The sequence below is a fragment of the Tursiops truncatus genome, chromosome 17 (genome assembly GCF_011762595.2).
Source record: "Tursiops truncatus isolate mTurTru1 chromosome 17, mTurTru1.mat.Y, whole genome shotgun sequence".
Lineage (NCBI taxonomy): Eukaryota > Metazoa > Chordata > Mammalia > Artiodactyla > Delphinidae > Tursiops > Tursiops truncatus.
Window position 1 is genome coordinate 41,215,381 of NC_047050.1, and position 21,389 is coordinate 41,236,769.

Below are 21,389 nucleotides of genomic sequence, written 5' to 3' on the forward strand. Positions count from 1 at the left end.
TAATGTTAATGTCACTTTGTACCTATACTTTCAGCATAAGAGAAAACAAATACAAATGTAAAATCAAAATGATTAAATAAAACATTTCAGGGCTGGTTTCTCTGTTCATATCCAATTCTGGTGCTTAGGAACAGGGACCTATGCTGATGTCCAAGGGCAAAAAGCCCCACTTCCTTTAAGAAAGGGAGCAGGGGCTTCCCTGGTGGCGCAGTGGTTGAGAGTCCGCCTGCCGAAGCAGGGGACACGGGTTCGTGCCGCGGTCCGGGAAGATCCCCCATGCCGCGGAGCGGTTGGGCCTGTGAGCCATGGCCGCTGAGCCTGCGTGTCCGGAGCCTGTGCTCTGCAACGGGAGAGGCCACAGCAGTGAGAGGCCCGCGTACCAAAAAAAAAAAAAAAAAAAGAAAGGGAGCAGGCCTGACCCTGATACCCAGTAAGGGACAACCCTAGGCTTTTTGTTAGCCCTGTGCTGGGTTTGTTTATAAAATATTTTTTGTTTAAATATTAAAAATGTTTTGTTAAATATTAAAAATGGAAAAATTTGTTAAATATTAAAAATGGAAAATTAAAAATTTGTTAAATATTAAAAATGGAAAACTCTATACAAAATAAATGATTAAGTCAAACAAACAAAACCTGTCTTTATTAACAGACAACATCTCCAACGGAATTTACAGAAAAGCTCTAGAACTATTAGTGAGTTTACCAAGGATGCAGGGTACGAGGTCAATATACAAAAATCAATTACTTTTTATTTACTTTCTTTTTTTTTTTTTAAACTGAGTCTCTTTTACTCTGTATGTCCTCCTTCCTCTTTTTTTCTTTGCCATTCATTTGTTTTATGTTTTGTTTTGGCTGCTTTGGGTCTTCGTTGCTATGCACGGGCTTTCTCTAGTGGCAGCGAGCGGGGGCTAATCTGTTGCAGTGCATGGACTTCTCATTGCAGTGGCTTCTCCTGTTGTGGAGCACGGGTTCTAGGTGTGTGGGCTTCAGTAGTTGCAGCACGCTGGCTCAGTAGTTGCAGTTCTATACTGGCTCTAGGCACGCGGGCTTCAGTAGTGTGGCACGCGGGCTCAGTAGTTGTGGCACGCGGGCTCAGTAGTTGTGGCTCGCGGGCTCTAGAGAGCAGGCTCAGTAGTTGTGGCACATGGGCTTAGTTGTTCCACAGCATGTGGGATCTTCCTGGACCAGGGGTTGAACCCATGTCCCCTGCATTAGCAGGCGGATTCTTTTTTTTTTTTTAAACATCTTTATTGGAGTATAATTGCTTTACATTGTTGTGTTAGTTTCTGCTGTATAACATTGCCAGGCGGGTTCTTAACCACTGCACCATAAAGGAAGTCCCTTTTTATATACTTTCAATGGAAAATCACAAATTTACATTTTAAAATGCTATTTATAATAGCATCAAAAATATGTACCACCTAGGGGTAAATTTAACAAAAATGTGAAAACCTTTACAATGAAAGCTACAAAACATTGCTAAGGGAAATTAAAGAAGACTTAACTAAATAGATATATTCATGGATCAGAAGACTCAATACTATTAAGATGTCTGTCCTTTCCAAATTAATCTATATAGATCACAGTATTATCTATCATAATCTTAGCATGCTTTTTTTGTAGAAATTGACAAGCTAATTCTAAAACATATGTAGAAATGAAAAGGACTAAAATAGCCCTTTTTGAAAAAGATGCACAATGTCGAAGGACTTAAACCACCTGATTTTTAATACCAATTATAAAGCAACAGTAATCAAGACAGTGTGGTATTGGTGTAAAGATGGAGTATAGATCAATGGAACAGAACAGAGTCCAGAGATAGACCCACACATATATGGTGAAAGTATTTTCAACAAAGGTACTAAGGCAATTCATGGGGGAAAGGATAATGTCTTCAACTAATGGTGCTGAACAATTGGATTGCCATGTGCAAAAAAAAAAAAAAAAGAAACTTGACCCTTACCTCACACTACATACGAAAATTAACTTGAAATCAGTTTTAAACTTAAATGTAAGATTGAAAACTATAAAAATTATAGAAGGAAACATAGGAAAAGATCTTAGTGACCCTGTGTTTGGCAAAGATGCCTTAAAAGAGGACACGGAAAGCACAAACTATAAAAATTAAAAATGAATAAATTGAACTTCATCAAAATTAAAACTTTTGTTCTTCAAAAGGCACTATTAGGGGCTTCCCTGGTGGCGCAGTGGTTGAGAGTCCGCCTGCCGATGCAGGGGACACAGGTTCGTGCCCCGGTCGGGGAAGATCCCACATGCCGCGGAGCGGCTGGGCCCATGAGCCATGGCCACTGAGCCTGCGCATCCGGAGCCTGTGCTCTGCAACGGGAGAGACCACAGCAGTGAGAGGCCCGCGTACCGCAAAAAAAAAAAAAAAAAAGGTACTATTACTAAAATGAAGAAGCAAGCCACAGATTGGGAAAAAATATTTGCAAAATGTATATCCAACAAAGGGTTTGTATTTAGAACATATAAAGAACTCTTCAAACTTAGTGAGGAGACAAACAACCTAATAAAAATGGGCAAAAGATTTGACCAGACAGTCCATTAAAGAAAATATAGAAATGGAAAATAAGCATATGAAAATATATCCAACAGCATTAGTCATGAGGGAAATGCAAAATAAAACCACAATGAAATAACCACTATGTACTTACCAGAAGGGCTAAAATTACCAAGTGTTGGTAAGGATGTGGAGCAACTGGAACTCTCATAAACTGCTGGTAGGAACGTTTAAGAAATTAATACATCTACCATACAACCCAGCCATTCTACTCCTAAATGTTTACTCAAAATGGAAGCATATGTCTATGGAACTTCCCTGGTGGTCCAGTGGCTAAGACTCCACGCTCCCAATGCAGGGGTCCTGGGTTCGATCCCTGGTCAGGGAACTAGATCCCACATGCCGCAAGTAAGAGTTCGCATGCTGCAACTGAAGATCCGACATGCCCTAACGAAGATCCCACACGCAGCAACGAAGATCCTGCATGCCGCAGCTAAGACCAGATGCAGCCAAATAAATAAATAAATATTTTTTTTTAAAAAAAGAAAGAAAGCATATGTCTACACCAAGACTTGTTCATGAATGTTCATAGCTGCTTTACTTGTGATAGCCTCAAACTGGAAGCAACTCAAATCCCTCCAGCAGGTGAATAGACAAATAAATTGTGGTATATCCATATAATGAAATACTACTCTACAGTAAAAAAAGAACAAACTGTTGACATACACATGAACATGGATGAATCTCAAAATAATTATGAGGAATGAAAGAAGCCAGACCAAAAAGAACACAACTGTATGCTTCCATTTATGTGAAATTCTAGAAAATGCAAACTAATTTATCTTGACAGGAGATTAACGATTATTTGGGGGCAGAGGGATTAGTAGGAAAGAATGAATTAGAAAGTGTCTTGAGGAAACATCTGAGGGAAATGCGTAAGGTCATTACCTCGGTTATGGTGATAGTTTCATGGACGCATATGTACGTCAGAACATCAAATGTCCATCTTAAATATGTGCAGTTGGTTTTTTGTCATTGGTACATCAATAAAACTAAAAATGAGCGGGGAGACTGTTTTATTTTAAAATGTTAATGTCATAAAACACAAAGGCTGTGGAAGTGTTTCTAGACTGTTGCTACTGGATAGAACACTCTGTGATAGTGAAAATGCTCTGTATCTGCACCATACAATATAGTAGCCAGGAGCTACTGTGGCTACTGAGTCTTAAGGTGTGGCCAGTGCAACTGACGAACTGCATTTTAAATTTTATTTAATTTTAATCTGTTTTAATTTTTAAAAAAATTTTATTGACGTATAGTTGATTTACAATGTTGTATTTAATTTCTGCTGTAGTGATTCAGTTATACATATATATAACATGTTCTTTTTCATATTCTTTTCCATTGTGGTTTATCACAGGATATTGAATATAGTTCCCTGTGCTATGAAATAGGACATTGTTGCTTTCCATCCTGTATATACTATTTTGCATCTGCTAATCCCAAACTCCCACTCCTTCCCTCCCCACCTCCCCTCCCCCTTGGCAACCACAGGTCTGTTCTCTATGTCTGTGAGTCTGTTTCTGTTTCATAGATATGTTCATTTGGGTCATGTTTTAGATTCCACATATAAGTGACATCATATGGTATTCGTCTTTCTCTTTCTGACTTACTTCGCTTAGTATGATAATCTCTAGATTCACGCATGTTGCTGCAAATTCCATTATTTCATTCTTTTTTATGGCTGAATAACATCTCATACTGTGTGTGTACATATATATACACACACACACACACATCACCCCTTCTTTATCCATTCATCTGTTGATGGACATTTAGGTTGTTTCCATTCCATTTTAATTTAAATGGCCACATTAGACGGCATGGTTCCAGATTAAAGGAAGCTAAACATACACGAATATTAAATATAACCTCTGACCCTCTATTGAGTTCTATACTGGAGGATGAAAAATGCTACAAAGAACATTATCAGATCAACTTAGAAGACTAGAATAAGGATGGTAGATTAAGTAAAAGTCTTGTATAAATGTAAATTTATGAAGTATGGCTACACTGTGGTTATATAAGAGAATATCCCTCCTCTTAGGAAACACACACTGTGTTTAAGGAAAAAGGATGGTGATATATGTAACTTACCCTCAAATAATTCAGAGAGATAAGCAAATGATAAAGCAAATGGGATAAAACATTGACAATAGATAAATCTGGGTAGAGTGTATATATGTGCTTCTTGTACCTATCTACTTGTATTTTTATGTTTATTTTATGTGTATGTTATGTTTATTTTATTTTGCAACTTTTGTAAGTTTAAAATCATTTACAAATAAAAAGTCTTTTTAAATACCTTTATATGTGATTGTGGTATTGCAGTTATATTTTTTAAAGAGTTCCAGTGCTTTAAGGATACATTATGAAATATTTATAGACAAAATGATATAACATCTGGGGTTTGCTTTCAAGTAATATGGCATCTTAGCATGGGGGATGGGAGTGTACAGGAAACAAGGTCAGCTGTAGATTGATTCTCTTGAAGCCGAGTGATATGCACGTGGATTTATTATACTAGTCAGTTCATTTGTTTATATATGTTTAAAATTTTCCATGACTTTAAATTCGGAAGAATTGGCATTTTCTCAATGTTTTTTCATTTGAGAATATTGTACGCCTTTCTCTTACTCGTTTCGTTTCCTTTGGTACAGGCTGGGAAAACCCATTTATACCAAATGCTTCATTAGGAAAATGATATATGCAGTTCATATATTCCTTAAAACGATAAAAATCCTCATTAAAACAAAAAGACACCTTTTAAGACCCCATCAGTGGCCACTTATTTCAAGCCATTTTGGACAGTGCACCAAGTTCCACTACAGCAAAATGCTTGGTACAGACCTGTCAGTACAACAGTCCTAATCCATATCTAAAAAATACTTACACAAGTAAAATTTCACTATTACAAATTCCATGTGACCTTTGTTTCTGAATATTTTGGTTTAAATTAATGTGTACTAGAGATCACATTCCTTGACTGTGAAGCCTTGAGATGATTTAAGTGTAGATGAGGCCAATGACGTTAACAGGGGAGGTGTTTTGCCCTCAAAATACGCCTTTCACTCCCAGGCCTTCTTTTTCCCAGGATATCATTTTTATCCTATTTGGCTCAGTGTTTCACTCAGTTAAGTGGTTTAAAGTTTGACTTTGGGAAGATTTCATTATTTTAATTGCGTAAGTTCAGTAACATATTCAGCTAAGCTCTCTCTTCCCGGCCTGTGACACAACGAACAACACCCAGTGGCTCTGACATGAGCCCAGACAAGGAAAGCATCTTCACAAAGCATAAACATTTTGTAACATGTCAAGAAAGTTCTCTTCCTGTGGGGGCCGTATCCCTAAACATGGAAATACCTTCACTGATAGATCCCTCTATGGCATGAGTGTTTGAGGTCACGGGAATGTATCTGTTTAGGAAAAGTTAAGACTGCAAATCCTTTGACTTTTCTATGCTAGATTTCTAGTTTTGTTCATCATTCTGAGTTTTCTTTCTTTTCAGAGATAGACTACTGTGCCTCACCTGACCACGGATGCCAGCACGAGTGTGTTAACACAGATGATTCCTATTCCTGCCACTGCTTAAAAGGCTTTACCCTGAATCCAGATCAGAAAACCTGCAGAAGTAAGTTGGGCTGGGCCTTGAAGAAGGGCTTGTTCCTCAGATGGCCCTGTTGGTTTTCCTTCCCCTTGCAAATCTCAACTTGTACTCGGTATTTGTGTTTGCTAACAGCATTCTGCCTTTTATTTTACCTTTTGTCTCACCTGATCCTGTGATGGGGAGAACTTTTAGAGACCGCGTAGACTGGGTCTGTCCATCAGATTCATTTAGTGAAATCGAGGCCCAAGCTGATGCTCCCACCTATTTGAAATGAGGGCACATCCTCCCTTCTTTTGACCACCCCCCGCCCCCAACCTGCAACAAGTATTTGGGACTTTGAGAAAGAAAAGGCTGGGTCCAGAGTCGGAGGCAAAAGGAGCTGGTTTCTTCCAGTCCTACAAGATGAGACACTTGACGGCTGCTAAGAAAGGGGAAGTTGCAGCTCTTTCCTCTTTGTTAGGAAGGAAGGAAAAATAGAAGACTCTGGGGCATCCCTGCAGCAGGATGATATTAAGGATGTGCTGAGTGACTCAGATACTGTCGTCTAGCACCTCAGAGGGCTTGACCGGGGACCTAGAGCCCGGACCCCCAGTGGGATCTCTTTAAGAGATCTGTGCCTGCGAGGCTGCTAGAATGCAAGGTCTACAAGGACAGAGGTTCTTCTCTTCTTCTCACTTGTGAATCCTCGTCACCTCAGTGTTTGGCGCATGCTGGTGTGACACGATATTTAGTGAATGAATGAGCAAATGGATCCCTGAGATTTATCATCCCGGAGAAATGGCAACTATCGTCTGAATTATTCTATCTTGTTAGAATTATTCTATCTTGTTAAGGCATGCAAGTGTTTTCTCAAAAAGCATTCCCGAAGTTAGTCCACACATATGCACACTGAATTGTACACGTTCTCCCAACAGTGTCATTCACAGAACTCTCTGGAACTCCCATTAAAGGACATATTCTCTTATGTGTCCCTTTATCCACTTCTTCCTGGTGATAAGTACAGCAGCGTTCTGCATCACAGGACCGGATTTTCAAAAGTTTTACCATATATCTTTTTTTTTTTTTTTTTTTTTTGCGGTACGCGGGCCTCTCACCGCTGTGGCCTCTCCCGCCGCGGAGCACAGGCTCCGGACGCGCAGGCTCAGCGGCCATGGCTCACGGGCCCAGGCGTTCCGCGGCATGTGGGATCCTCCCAGACCGGGGCACGAACCCGTGTGCCCTGCATCGGCAGGCGGACTCTCAACCACTGCGCCACCAGGGAAGCCCCATATATCTTTTTTGAAAAGCTTTGTGGTTTATAGAATTGAGTCTACAAGCTACAGTCTGCTTGCAGCACATGGTAACTCACACACTCACTCTAATACGCGTTAAACCTTGTACGGTGGCAGAGGGTGGCAGAGCCCATATTTTGAAACTGAGCCTCTCTCATAAAAAATGATTCCCACCACCTTGCCTGGATGCAAACCCCAGAAACACTCAAGCATCGGACGGGAATTTTAACTGAGAGCGTTCGGAATGTGAAAACAATCAGATGGACAGTTTTCCGTTAGACCACACATGCATGCAGTACGTGGGAAAGGTCAGCCTGGCCACTCCTTTCTGTGCTATTTACACCTCTTTCTAGGGGTGAGAGTGTCAGTGGCTGACTTCACCCAGAGAAAAGCACTCACCATTGGACTCCTTTGTGAACCCAAATCTCTTACCTGGGGGATAATTAGATCTGGTTCAACTCAGACACTCATTGGAGTTGCAGGCTTCACTGTGTGTCGCTTTTGGAGGGAGAAGGACACGAGCTGGGCATGTGGCCATCAGTGGAGGGGACTTGGCTTGAAGCTCTGCATCTCTTACAATCATCTAGGAGTCCCTCGCCCTCTGCCCCTCCCTCCACATCCTGCCTGGAGAGACACTTGGAGTAAGAGGAGAGTCCAAGGCATGGACTGCACAGTTATCAAGGGAGGAGGCAGGCCAAGAAGAGAAGGACGAGTGCAGAGCAAGGGACCGTTTGGGAGTATTGTAACCACCGCCCACAGACGGCCAGTCTCAGGCTGCGGCCCAGCCCCAGTCCCTAACGCTCATTCATGTGTATTCAGTGATAGCTCCATTTCCTCTTTAGCCAGGTGCCCTACTTTTCATCCAAGAAAAATGGAATTTGTTTTTAAAACCCAATGTCCTCATCAGCCCTTCTCCCAGCATCCTGCCTCATCATTACTTTTTCCATTGTCTTTGCTACAAACCCAGCCCTCTACTCCCGAGGTCCCTCTGGAAGCCACTTCGCCCTAATGCGCACACGCCGGCAGTTAGGGCAGAACGGAAAGTGAGCGCTTACCCTCTCTCTGGGGCGTTACATGGAATCGGGAAGCAGAGAAATGGGGCTTAAAATCTGGAGTTTGTTATTAGGAATCTGAGGATCTCGAGAGCATTAAAGACCTCAAGCGCAGGGTACAGCCATTCACGTTTAATCGGCAGTTGATGGATGTGGGCTATTTTCAATTCTAATAAGAAACCTATTTTTCAAAGGAATTTGATGTCAATCCAATTAAACTGGAAAAAAAAGAAAGTTCAAGGCAGAATCCTACTGAAGAAAACACTCTTGGCCAGGTTTTGTTCTTCCTCCTCATCCAGGCATAATTTCTTTTTCTGCAAAGTGCTGTCATCGACTTAAAGCATAAATTATTAAGGCAGAGACACAGAGACCGGGACTGGCGGTCTAGGCGGGGGCCCCAGGGTGGAATCAGAGGTGGGTGGGACCCACGTGCTGGACTCCAGGATTGCTCACGCTGGCACCGTGGCTGAGACACCACATTCATTTTTTTTTGGCCGCACCGTGTGGCATGCGAGACCTTAGTTCCCCAACCAGGGATCGAACCCATGCCCCCTGCATTGGGAGTGTGGCGTCTTAGCCACTGGACCATTAGGGAAGTCCTGGAGACATCACATTCTAAACAGCTGGGGCGGGGGCCACGGGTTGAGCCAGGGGATGCCAAGGCCGGTCTTGGCAGTGTCACTCATGCTGGCCGTGTGACCTTGGACAGGTTGCTTTGCTTCTCTGGACCCCGATTCCCTAAACTGAAGGAACACGACTTTCTGCTTTAACATTTTGTAGCCTGTCCAATTTTTCTAAAACTTACTTCTCTGTGCCACTCAGTTGGCATTATAATTTACTGTCTGGGTCACTGATCTTTCATGTTTTTATTTCTCAACTTCTCAGTGAGGTCTCCAGCTCCTTCGCGAGTTGGCACTCATAAGAGCTGTTTCATTGGTCATCTGACAGTCCTGCCATCTGACCTCACAGGGTTATTGGACACTCTAGGCTTTGCCAGATAAACCTACACCCAAGCCTGGCCCATGTGTAGCTCATCGCAGTTAGGGAGGAGACTGGACCAGATGTGGGGGGGCAGAGTAGGTAGTCAATAAATACAGATTGAATGCATAAATGTGTGAATGACTAAGTAACAGGTGAAGAATTGTGACTGAAGCATGTCAAGAAAGCAAAGATCTACAGTTAAACCTCTGCTGTAGAGTACCATTTGGAGAAGAGGCATTTTTAAATTGCTTTTTGCCAGATAGCTGAGTGATAACCTCTTTGAGAATCTTCATGTGTTTTAATTTAATTATTGTGTGTAAATCTTTCTTAAAGACAATGTTGGCCCTTTGAAAAATTGTGTTAAAATATACATAACAAAATTTACCATTGTAACCATTGTTACAGGTACAGTTCAGTGGCATTAAGTACATTCATGTTGTTGTCAAACCATCACCACCATCCAGCTGCGGAACTTTATCATCTCTCCGAACTGAAACTCTGTACCGATTCTCTCTCCCCCCAGCCCCTGACAACCCCCGATCCTATCTTCCATCTCTATGACTTCGCCTACTCTAGGAGCCTCATATAAGTGGAATCTTACAATATTTGTCCTTCTGTGACTGGCTTGTTTCACGTACTGTAATGTCTTCAAGGTTGATCCATGTGTGGCATATGTCAGAATTTCCTTCCTTTTTAAGGCTAAATAATATTCCACATTATATAACAGAAATAAAGACAAAAATAAACAAATGGGACTTAATTAAACTTAAAAGCTTTTGCACAGCAAAGGAAACCGTAAACAAGACAAAAAGACAACCCTCAGAATGGGAGAAAATATTTGCAAATGAAACAACAAAGGATTAATCTCCAAAATATACAAACAGCTCATGGAACTCAATGTCAAAAAAACAATCCAGTTAAAAAATGGGCGGAAGACCTAAATAGACATTTCACCAAGGAAGACATACAGATGGTCAAGAGGCACATGAAAAGATGCTCAACATCACTAATTATTAGAGAAATGCAAATCAAAACTACAATGAGGTATCACTCACTCCAGTCGGAATGGCCATTATCAAAAAAGCTAGAAACAATAAATGCTGGAAATGGTGTGGTGAAAAGGGAACCCTCCTGCACTGTTGGTGGGAATGTAAATTGATACAACCACTGTGGAAAAGAGTATGGTGGTTAAAAAACTAAAAATAAAACTACCATATCCACTACTGGGCATATACCCTGAGAAAACCATAATTCAAAAAGAGACATGCAACACAATGTTCATTGCAGCTCTATTTACAATAGCCAGGACATGGGAGCAACCTATGTGACCATCAACAGATGAATGGATAAAGAATGGAATATTACTCAGCCATAAAAAGAAACGAAATTGAGTTATTTGTAGTGAGGTGGATGGACCTAGAGACTGTCATACAGATCGAAGGAAGTCAGAAAGAGAAAAACAAATACTGTATGCTAACACATATATATGGAATCTAAAAAAAAAAAAAAAGAAAATTGGTACTGATGAACCTGGTTGCAGGACAGGAATAAAGAGGTAGACATAGAGAATGGACTTGAGGACATCGGGTGGGAGGGTGAAGCTGGGACGAAGTGAGAGTAGCATGGACATATATACACTACCAAATGTAAAATAGATAGCTAGTGGGAAGCAGCAGCATAGCACAGCGAGATCAGCTCGGTGCTTTGCGATGACCTAGAGGGGTGGGATAGGGAGGATGGGAGGGAGGCTCAAGAGGGAGGGGATGTGGGGACATGTGTATGCCTATGGCTGATTCGCTTTGTTGTGCAACAGAAACTAACACAGAATTGTGAAGCAATTATACTCCAATAAAGATCTATTAAAAATTTTTTTTAAATAAAATTCTGCAAAAAAAAAATTCCATATTATGTATATACCACCTTTTGTTTATCCATTCATCTGTCAGTAGGCACCTGGGTTGCTTCCATCTTTTGGCCATTGTGAATAATGCTGCTACGAACATGGATATACAAGTACTGTTCAAGTTCCTGCTCTCAGTTCTTTTGGGTATAAACCCAGAAGTGGAATTGCTGGATCACATGTAATTCTATGTTTAATTTTTTTGAGGAACCTCTATACTGTTTTCCATAGTGGCTGAGTGCTGGCTTTTAAAAACAGTGTTTACTGAGGATAATTTCATTTTCTCTGATGGTGTAATGAAGTGTAGGATTTGCAGGCCCTACACTAGGTGGCCCCAAACTGTGGGACCCTTTGTGTTCTGTGTCTGTTTGCTTGGCTTTTTGTTTGTCTGTGTGTCTGTGGCCGGAGTTTTATCGCCGGGTCTGTTTTTCTTCACTGAAGCTCTTGACTTGTTTCCTGGCATTCAGTCTGTTCTGCACAGGTAAGGCTTTTGATGAACTGAGAAATCGCGCACAGCTAACAATATTCTGCCTCTGTCGTGCAGGAGGGATGAGGTACAGAGAGAGTGCCAAGGGGTCCGTGACCCTCGTGGTGGGATCTCTTCTCTTAGTCCAGCCCCTGCATGTCGTGGGAGCTCTCTCCCTGTGCTCGGTCTGCAGCTACTTCTACTCGTGCTCTGTGCATGTGGAAAGTTTCACCCACTTGTCACATGGGAGCGCATATCATGAACCCTTTAAGGGATAGTCTGAGGTCCCTCGGGTGTGGGTTTCATTTCATTTTTTTTCATACACCTTTGTCTTTTCAGGAAGGGAAATCTTTCCTAGGGGCCCCAATAAATTCCTCCTATGTCTCATTGGCGAGAACTAGGCATATTCCCAGCTCTAGACCAATCACTGACAAAGGAAAACATGGTTGCCAGGTTGCCTTAGACAACTCATGACTCATGCCTTGGGGGTCAGGATTCTGGTTTCAAGAAGACAGGGTAATAGTTGTTGGCAAGGCAACCAACAATGTCTGCCACATCCCCAGGAAAAAGAACAATGCAGTTAAATGCATCCAGCTCAGCCCCTGAGGTTGCTGGTGACCATTTCTCACAACACCAGTCCCATAGAGGCCCTCCACAAGCTTATTTTATTTCCCGTTATAGTTCTCCGTCTCTCCCATTACCTTCTCTGGTGTGTGTAAGTTGCGGGGGTCGGGGGGGGGGGGGGCACGGGGGGTGGGGAGTGGCCTATCTTGTGGTTTTAGCATTTTCTACCAGAAAATGAAACTGCTAATTAGCTGCTGGTTGTGACGCTGCTTCCCTCTGCTGGCAGAAACACAGCTAGGATGGGGGTGAATGTTACCATAGGACAGAGCTGCAGCTACCTGGGCCAGCATCAGAGATGCGTCTTCTCCAGTTTCTTGATACCTTTGCTGTTATGCTCTCACCCAGAGCCGGCTTGAGCATTGGATCCTTCTTAATGCAACTGCCTGTTCCTGCCTCTCCTAAATAGCTGGGTATCTTGTAACATCAGCTGTTGTGTATTCTGCCTTGTGCTGTCCCATGTCACTGTCAGATGTCACTGCCAACAGCAGCTCCCTACATGTTTTGAGCCCTAGTTATCAGGTTAACTGTAAGAAGAGACTGAATTTTCCCAGCTTTTCCATCTTTCTTGGGGGAAGTTGGGCTGGGAACTATGGCGCTCAACCCATTTCACCAACTTTTTGGCCATCAGATGGGGAAGAGACCTATGCTGGAGAATGCGGAGGCTCGCTGCAGGTGCCAGGTTCTCTTTCAAACCAGCTCATGGAGAGCAGGAGCTGTTGTCTCCATCCTGCAGTGCAGCGGTCCCTAACCTTTTTTGGCACCAGGGACCGGTTTTGTGGAAGACAATTTTTCCACGGACTTGGGGGTGGTGGGGTGGAGGGGAAACGGTTTTGGGATGATTCAAGCACATTACATTTACTGTGCACTTTATTTCTATTATTATCACGTTGTAGTATATAATGAAATAATTATACAACTCACCATAATGCTGACAGGAGGCGGAGCTCAGGCCGTACCGTGAGCGATGGGGAGTGGCTGTAAATACAGATGAAGCTTTGCTCGCCCTCTGCTCACCTCCTGCTGTGCGGCCTGGTTCCTAACAGGCCAGGACCGGTACTGGTCTGTGGCCCGGGGGTTAGGGACCCCTGCTATAGAGCATCTTACTTACTGAATATTTACTGTGAGGGGCTGACCTCAGCCCTTGGAGAAGCCCCGAACCTGAAGTAGGATCTGCCCTTTCTCCCCTCAGGGATCAACTACTGTGCGCTGAACAAGCCGGGCTGCGAGCATGAATGCATCAACACGGAGGAGGGCTACTACTGCCGCTGCCGCCGGGGCTACACCCTGGACCCCAACGGCAAGACCTGCAGCCGTGAGTGTGCCCGGGGCAGGGGCTCTGATGGGAAGGCCAGGTTCACACACAGGCCCCCAGGCTCGCTAGCAGCCAGTCACTTTTGAGGCCCCTGGGTTTCCAGTGAGCCTGACGGTCCGACAGGCTTAATGTTCCTGGCCTCAGTTTCATCACCTGTAAAATGGGACTACTCATGCTACCTACCTCAGAGATTGGACTGTTTAGTACCACATACTAGACATGTGACCCCGGGCAAGTTCTCCAAGCTTTGACTTCCCCATCTGTTTAAAAAAGTGAAGATAATCATAGTATTGGTCTCCTAGAGTTGTTAAAGGGAAAAATCAGGACCATTTCAATCTCTTAGCACGGTGCCTGGCCCAAGGAAAACATACAGTTAAAGATAATAGTTCATTATTGTCATGGAGCCTGGCAGAGTAACCAGTGCTGGCCCCGGGGTGAGACAATGGGACGGAGGAGGCAGAGCTGATCTGAGGGCAGAGCTGAGAAACATGGCACTTTTTATGAAGACTTTTCTTCATTTTCTTTTGTAAGAGGCACAGCAAAGCTCCATTTGGTGATGTCAATGCGTGGAAACGTGCAGGCTTTGCCAGCTGGATGGCTCTGTCGTTTTTATGAGGCACGGTCTCCACTGGTCCAGGCCAGCGGGGTGGGGGGGGGGGCGCATGACACTGCGGTGGAGGCCTGTGACCCTGGTGCGCTGGAGAGGGGTGCAGTGATGTGACCAGCGTAGAAGGGGCCCTTTGTGTCGCTTTCCACCCGGCAAGCCGCACATCTGCTCCAGCTCTGGGGACAGAGATAGATTGTGAGTGAGAACAGTGCAGCTGTTCAGCACTTGGACCTTCAACTGCCCGGAGGGGGGGTTTCACAGATGAGGTGTTAGAGAGACAGCAGTCCTCAGGAAAGCCAGTGCCCCGTCCCGTCTCCAGAGGGAACAGAGTGCCTCCATTAGGCTTTCTAAGGATCGATCTCGGAAGTCAAAGAATTTCTGAACCAGAAAGTTGGCACTGCTCTGCATTTGCCTCTGGAGGTCTCTGAGTCCTTATGAGAAGCCAGTGGTGAGGAAGAGTCCTTCCACTCTTCAAGAAGATGCCCTGGTGAAGATGGATCTGTGTACGGTCTGCCTTCTTCCAGGAGTGCGGGGCCTGCCATCTGGCGGCTCTGGCAGGTATCCCAGGGCAGGCTTGGCATGGCCTCGATGAGCCCACCTAGAGCCCCAGGGACCACGACCTGCCTCCTTCCTCTCTGGGATCTAGTAAGAAGGACCATCTAGTCAGCTTCAAGAAACTGTAAACCAAGCCATTTCTTCCCAGGGGTCCCCAGAGAAAGGCATGGTATCCTCTTCCCCATGGGGGCTCAGGGAGCCCCCCAGGCCGTCATGACAGGAAGCCCTTACAAGGCACCTGCTCTGTGCAGCCACGGCCGTGAGCACTTCCCAGGCACTCGCTCACTTTACCTGCCCTGGAGCCTTATGAGGCATCGACACTCTTATCCCTATTTAAAGATGGGGAAACTGTGGCACAACAAAGTTAAGTTTCCCGGGGGTCAACATGACTGGTAAATGGTATAACTGAGATGTGAATACAGGCCTCTGGCTCCTGAGATCCTGCAAGTGTTTGCAGGAGGCAGATCCACTGGTGGAATGTTCCAGAAAGCACCAGTCCCAGGCCCTGTGGGAGTCAGAGAGGCTCACCCAATGGCCCTGCACAAGGCCTCCAGTGTCCCTCCAGTCTCCGGGTGTGCGTTTCCTCCGTCAAGGAAATCTGGGAGGCGGCCTGCAGGGCTGTCTTGTGGGAGCCGTTCACCACAGCTGTGTGTCTGTTACCCTAGCGGGGCCGGCTGTTCAGGGTCCCGGTGCCAGGATCGGCCACGCATGCAGGCCTTGGCTTTGGTTTGCTTTCTGAATCTGGGTGTCCTGGTTATGGGAGGTGACAATGCTTTTTCATTTTCAGATGTAAAGAAACTATACAGTTAATTCCTCCCCAGCAATGTACTAGTAATAATAAGCGTTCAGGAAGTAATTACTGTATGCCAGCTACTGTTCTGAGGGCTGTAGGTCAATCAACTCCTCTCACCACGTTCCTCTAAGAAAGTAATCGTCAACCCCATTTCTCAAGTCATGAGATGATGACAGAGAGGCCAAATGACGGCCCAGCATCCTGCGGCTGGGAAGTGGTGAACGTGGGGTTTGAGCCCAAGTAGTTGGGTGCGGAGCCCTCATTCTGACGCACTGTTCTGTCAGCTGCGGGCTGTGGGCTCAGCAGCTCGACTTTCCTGAGCCTGGCTCTCCTCTCTGTGACAGTGGGGAAGGCACCTGCCTGCTCTCAGCGTTGCCCCGCGATTGAAGGTGATGCGTGCCCAGGCCTGGCACAGAGGGCTGCTGTCATGACCACCCATGACAGGAGTCGTATGCACGTTACTCCTCAAAGAAATGCGAAGAAAAACAAACAAGGCCAGTGGCACAGCGTAGAATGAAACCTTCCACATCACTCTTTTTGAAGTGAAATAGCCCAGCAGGGGCTCCCTGGGAGGTGGTTTTGTTTTTTAATGCCCCCTCGCTGGTGGGCGCAGCGCCCTTGGTTACTTTTTTTTTTTTTAACATCTTTATTGGCATATAATTGCTTTACAATGGTGTGTTAGTTGCTGCTTTACAACAAAGTCAATCAGTTATACATATACATATGTTCCCATATCTCTTCCCTCTTGAGTCTCCCTCCCTCCCTCCCTCCCTATCCCACCCCTCTAGGTGGTCACAAAGCACCGAGCTGATCTCCCTGTGCTATGCGGCTGCTTCCCACTAGCTATCTGTTTTACGTTTGGTAGTGTATATATGTCCATGCCTCTCTCTCACTTCGCCCCAGCTTCCCCTTCCCCCTCCCCGTGTCCTCAAGTCGGATCTCTAGCAGGTCTGCGTCTTTATTCTGGTTACGGTAAGTCCATGCCACTCTCTCACTTCGTCCCAGCTTCCCCTTCCCCCTCCCGTGTCCTCAAGTCCGATCTCTAGTAGGTCTGCGTCTTTATTCCGGTTACGCTGTTTTCGCGTGTCATTGCCTCAGGGGTGGATCACTGCGCCGAGCAGGACCACGGCTGTGCGCAGCTGTGCCTCAACACCGGGGACTCCTTCGTGTGCCAGTGCTCGGAAGGCTTCGTCATCAACGAGGACCTCAAGACCTGCTCCCGTGAGTCCCCGTCGCACTTCTCTTACAGGGCAAAGGTTTTCACAACAGGCGTGAAAAATGTGACGACTGCACAGGACAGCAGGCCCCCTCTGTCCCCTGCTCTTGGCACCCTGGAGATCGTAGGGGTGTCTCCTGGGGACTGCGTGCCTTCCCGGTGCAGAACCTGGGGCGGAGGTGGGGGCGTGGTATAAGCACGACGGTCACTTGATTCCCATCCTCAGTAGCCCAGGAGCCTCGAGGACCTCTTACCGGGCTGTTGGGTTTTGCAGGAGTGGATTACTGTTTGCTGAGTGACCACGGTTGCGAATACTCCTGCGTCAACACCGACAGATCCTTCGCCTGCCAGTGTCCCGAGGAACACGTGCTCCGCAGTGATGGCAAGACCTGTGCCAGTGAGTGTTCTGAGGTCGGACGAGCGGGATTTGGCACAAGCGATCGTGAGTGGGGGGCACTGAGGACAGGGACCACCGGTGTGTCTGCACCCCGGTTTTCGTGGGTGAAAGTGTGTGAAGGCCTCTCCCGGAGATTTCAGCGCTGGTGGCTGCTGCTTCCCCGGCCCCGAGCTCCTTTCCCCACTCCCTGAGACGGCTCTTCCCTATTCCTGTCTGCCTCGCGGTCATTTCGAGCTGGCACGAGTTATAATAATGCGGACGCATTACTGACTGGGGACTTCAGGCAGGGCTGTGTGCTGAGCACATGCTTGGTCCGGCTGCAGCCCCGTGGAATCCCCATCTTCCGATGAGGTAACTGCAGCTCAGATTAAGTAGAGAGCCTAAGGTTACCAGCTATTAAGTGATGGGTTCAAACTCTGGGCTATGTGACTCCAAAGTCAGTTCTGGGAGAAGGGGAAGCTGCTGAGAACCTCACCCGCAATCCGGATAATCCGGCAGCAGATGGTGACGTTTCCTGGGTACATACTTCCCTGCAGCTGGTCCCAATTCCTGTCTCCATTACTTTAAAAAAAAAAAAAAAAAACAACGACTCCCAGGTATTCTTCTCTTCTTCACTCAAGAATGCTGTGTTTTCTGCCCTGCAATCCTGTTTCCAAGTTGGCCTAGATAAAGATTAAAAAACAGTCATTTTGAGAGAAGGGATCACAAGTGGAGGGAAAGGATTGTAATGTACCTTGTCTGTCCTGCTGGTATTTCTGGTTATAGGGCCGACTTCCCTGCCCCCTGACACAATTGTGGCCACAACTTGTCCACCTTTTTATATCGTTTGTTTTCTTGGGCAGGTGAGCTGATTGCACAGCTGGGTGTGCCTCTCTAACTATGCAGCCTGTGAGAAAATGTTTCCCCCATTTGGGATAGAGTCTTGAGTCTTATGGCTTGCTTGTGGCTGCCTGCCCAGCTGCCTCCCAGCCCGCTGCTCTGGCCAGCATGGCCAGCACAGCCAGCACAGGGACGGGCTGGGTATGGGGGTGCAGAAAGAGGGTGGGTGTGTCGAATTGTATCTACCTTTGAGTGCATGCCAAAGCCAGAAGCACACTTTTTAACTGGTTTGTTTTAATTCTCATCATCTTAGATTATTCATGCCTTTCTTTGGTCCTCCCCATTACTGTGAGGACCAAGAGCTGACTGTAAGATAGTTGCAGGACTTCTACGAAATCCTCATGGCCCTTCCAAACAAATGCTACTCCTGTCCTTTACAGTCGCGTGCCCGTCTCCCTCCCTCCCTACATCCACATCTGTTATGGCCACTGACGCTTTTAAATGTTGCCCATTTTCTCATTTATAGTGTTTGTAACTAATGATACAGTGATATCATCCACATGAGTAAATGTTCAACAATGCCATTAGAAGTGAATTTTGATAAGTATTTATTTATATATGGTGTGTCCATATGAGATGTGAGATGATCAGATGGGTTAGAATTATCCTGTCCTCAGGCAATGGTGGTATGTAAGAGTTGCATTTTACCCATACATATCTGTTGAGCTCGTCCCCTAATTGAAGACTCTCTGTCTGCCCAAGGATGATTCTGTCTAGCTGCCCTGTCCTGAAATAATGGGCTGTGTTTTCAGTGTGGCCATAGTTAACTGGGGTTGGGATGTATGTTTCCCAGCTCTACGCCAGATCACAAAGAGCCTGATGCCGTGACCACATCTGTTTTGTAAATCATGCTGGGCTCTGGATGGGGAGGCAGCTGGGGTTCAGCCAGGCCTGGCTCAGGAGCTAAGGGTGTCCTTCACCCTCCATAAAGGCAGCCTCCACTTAGAGCCTTGATAGCAGGTGTCCTGAAGAACACTTCACTCGCTTTTTGGAAGGTTCTCTGAAGCATGGAGAGCACGCCCAGTTTCCCAGGGCCCGGGAAGGAAGTAGACACAGTTATGCCCACACCCCTGCAGGCACCTTGGGCTCTCCGGCCTCTAGAGTGACGCCCATCCTCCCTTCCTCTAGGTCCCCTGGCCCCCAAGCTGTGATTGCCCGTAGGATCCTTCCTTGCCTTGGAGTATTGTTCCACAGACTGGGGGGTAAGGTGGGGAGAGGAATGGGGGAGTCTCCTCTACAAGCTGCAGCTGAGAGGACTCCTCCCATCTCTACCTCCTGGAAATTTCCCTGAGATAGACCTAGTACAAGGGCATCCCAGCACCAGGAAAGACTCTATAGGCTAGATGTGCATGGAACACACAGCCCACTGCCCTGTGAGCTCCTGGAGGTTAGAGACTGGATCTTGTTTGCAGCCTGAGTTCCAGGCCTGGCCCACAGGAGATGCTCTATAAAGTTCAGTGAATGAGAGAGTGAATGGACAGAGACCACCAGTCTTTTCATCCTGTGGCACCTGGCACAGGGTCCACCCCTGCCCAGTAGCCTTCAGTGGCTCTCCACTGTCTCCCTCAGTTTCCAGTCGAGTGCCTTGATTTGTCAGTGATGGAGAACCCCTTCCTCCCCTCCTGAGCCCCACCCAGGTCTTCCCTGCTCCTTCCAGTTCTTATGGGGGCAGCTCCCCTATCCTCTGAGTAAGCCCTGTACCTCCAGCCCATCCCCTCTCCACTTAGGACAACGTCCCTATCCCACCCTGCTGGCCGAAACCCAGCCCAGGGCCAGCATCCCCTCCATGGGGAACTTCATGCCCCTCTCACCTGCTGGGAGCAGCTCTGCTCCACCCACTGAAGGCAGGCTCCACTAGGACCTCTCGTGGCCCCACCACACCCTGTGGCTGTCTGTGCTCAGATCTAGAACCAGTGTGGCAGAGTAGAAAGAACACTGAACTTGAGAGCCCAAAGACTGGGTTTAAATCCTATAGCTCCCATGCTGGGCAAGGGAATTGACCTCTCTGGATCTGATTGTTCATATGTAAACTGGGAATGATCATTTCTGCCTCTCTCTCAGGGCCTCTGTGTGGCACAGGGAGAGACATTCATTGGGAAGCTTGTCAATTGCCATAAACCCTAAGGTACTCTTGTTATGGTCTTGCTTCCCACTGCTGGACTGCCCCACACTGAGGAGAGGGCTGAGGTAGCATCCTTGCCTTGCTGCCTGGAGACCCACTCCCAGGGCCAGGCCTGCCCCCCTTGTGGAGCTCCAGAGATGGACCACCCTGGGAGGAGTCAGACTCAGGAACCCAGGGACTACCTTCTTCTAGCAAGTGGAGGGTGCTGATGGGGATCTGAGCCACAAGCATAGGGCACTGGGAATTTCCGTTGGGTATACTCCTACTCTGGCCACCAGAGGTGGGTGTGAAATGCAAAGGCCTTTTCCAACCTGATGCCTCCCAGCTTGACTTTGAAGGACAGAAGCAACCCTGAGCAGGGCAAGAGGAGTGTATTAGTCTGCTTAGGCTGCCATCATGAAATACTGTAGGCTGGGTGGCTTAAACAGCAGAAATGTATTGTCTCACAGTTCTGTAGACTGGAAGTCCAAGATCAAGGTGCCAGTATGGTTAGGTTCTGGTGAGAACCCTCCTCTTGGCTTGCAGATGGATGCCTTCTTGCTGTGTCCTCCCATGACAGAGAGAGAGAGAATAAGCTGTCTTGTGTCTCTTCTTAGAAGGGCACTAATCCCATCATGGGGGCCCCACCCTCATGACCTCAACTAACCCTAATCATCTCCCAAAGGCCCCACCTCCAAACACCAGCACATTGGGAGTTAGGGCTTCAACATATTAATTTGGGGGGAAACACAATTCAGTCCATCACAGAGAGTGAAGGCAAAAGACCACCTTTACCCTCATGTATTCACATTAGAGGTTTAACGAAACAGAAGGAAACTTAAAGATCTTTCCTTTCTTTTGTGGGAAACAGGCACAGGGAGAAAACTGGTGCCCTCAAGCTGGCCCTGGGGGTCAGTGACAGAGTCAGAACTAGAACTGGGGTCTCCTGACTTCAGGATCTCTTACCCAATGTGAGATACCCTTTAAAAGTACATCTCGGGCTTCCCTGGTGGCGCAGTGGTTGAGAGTCCGCCTGCCGATGCAGGG

At 46.3% G+C, this 21,389-nt stretch overlaps 1 protein-coding gene across 6 annotated transcripts in view; it reads left to right on the forward strand.

Moving 5' to 3' along the window:
* MATN2 (matrilin 2) overlaps positions 1 to 21,389 on the forward strand; it is a 155,827-nt gene that overhangs the window by 111,206 nt on the left and 23,232 nt on the right. For 4 of the 6 annotated variants that reach the window (XM_073794610.1, XM_073794608.1, XM_073794609.1 and 1 more), the window contains 4 exons: positions 6,090 to 6,212; positions 13,672 to 13,794; positions 16,848 to 16,970; positions 17,240 to 17,407. In XM_073794610.1, coding sequence (XP_073650711.1) covers positions 6,090 to 6,212; positions 13,672 to 13,794; positions 16,848 to 16,970; positions 17,240 to 17,407 — 537 coding nt within the window. The remainder of the gene's footprint in view (positions 1 to 6,089; positions 6,213 to 13,671; positions 13,795 to 16,847; positions 16,971 to 17,239; positions 17,408 to 21,389) is intronic. The other 2 variants (XM_033843213.2, XM_033843212.2) reach the window with 1 other exon arrangement.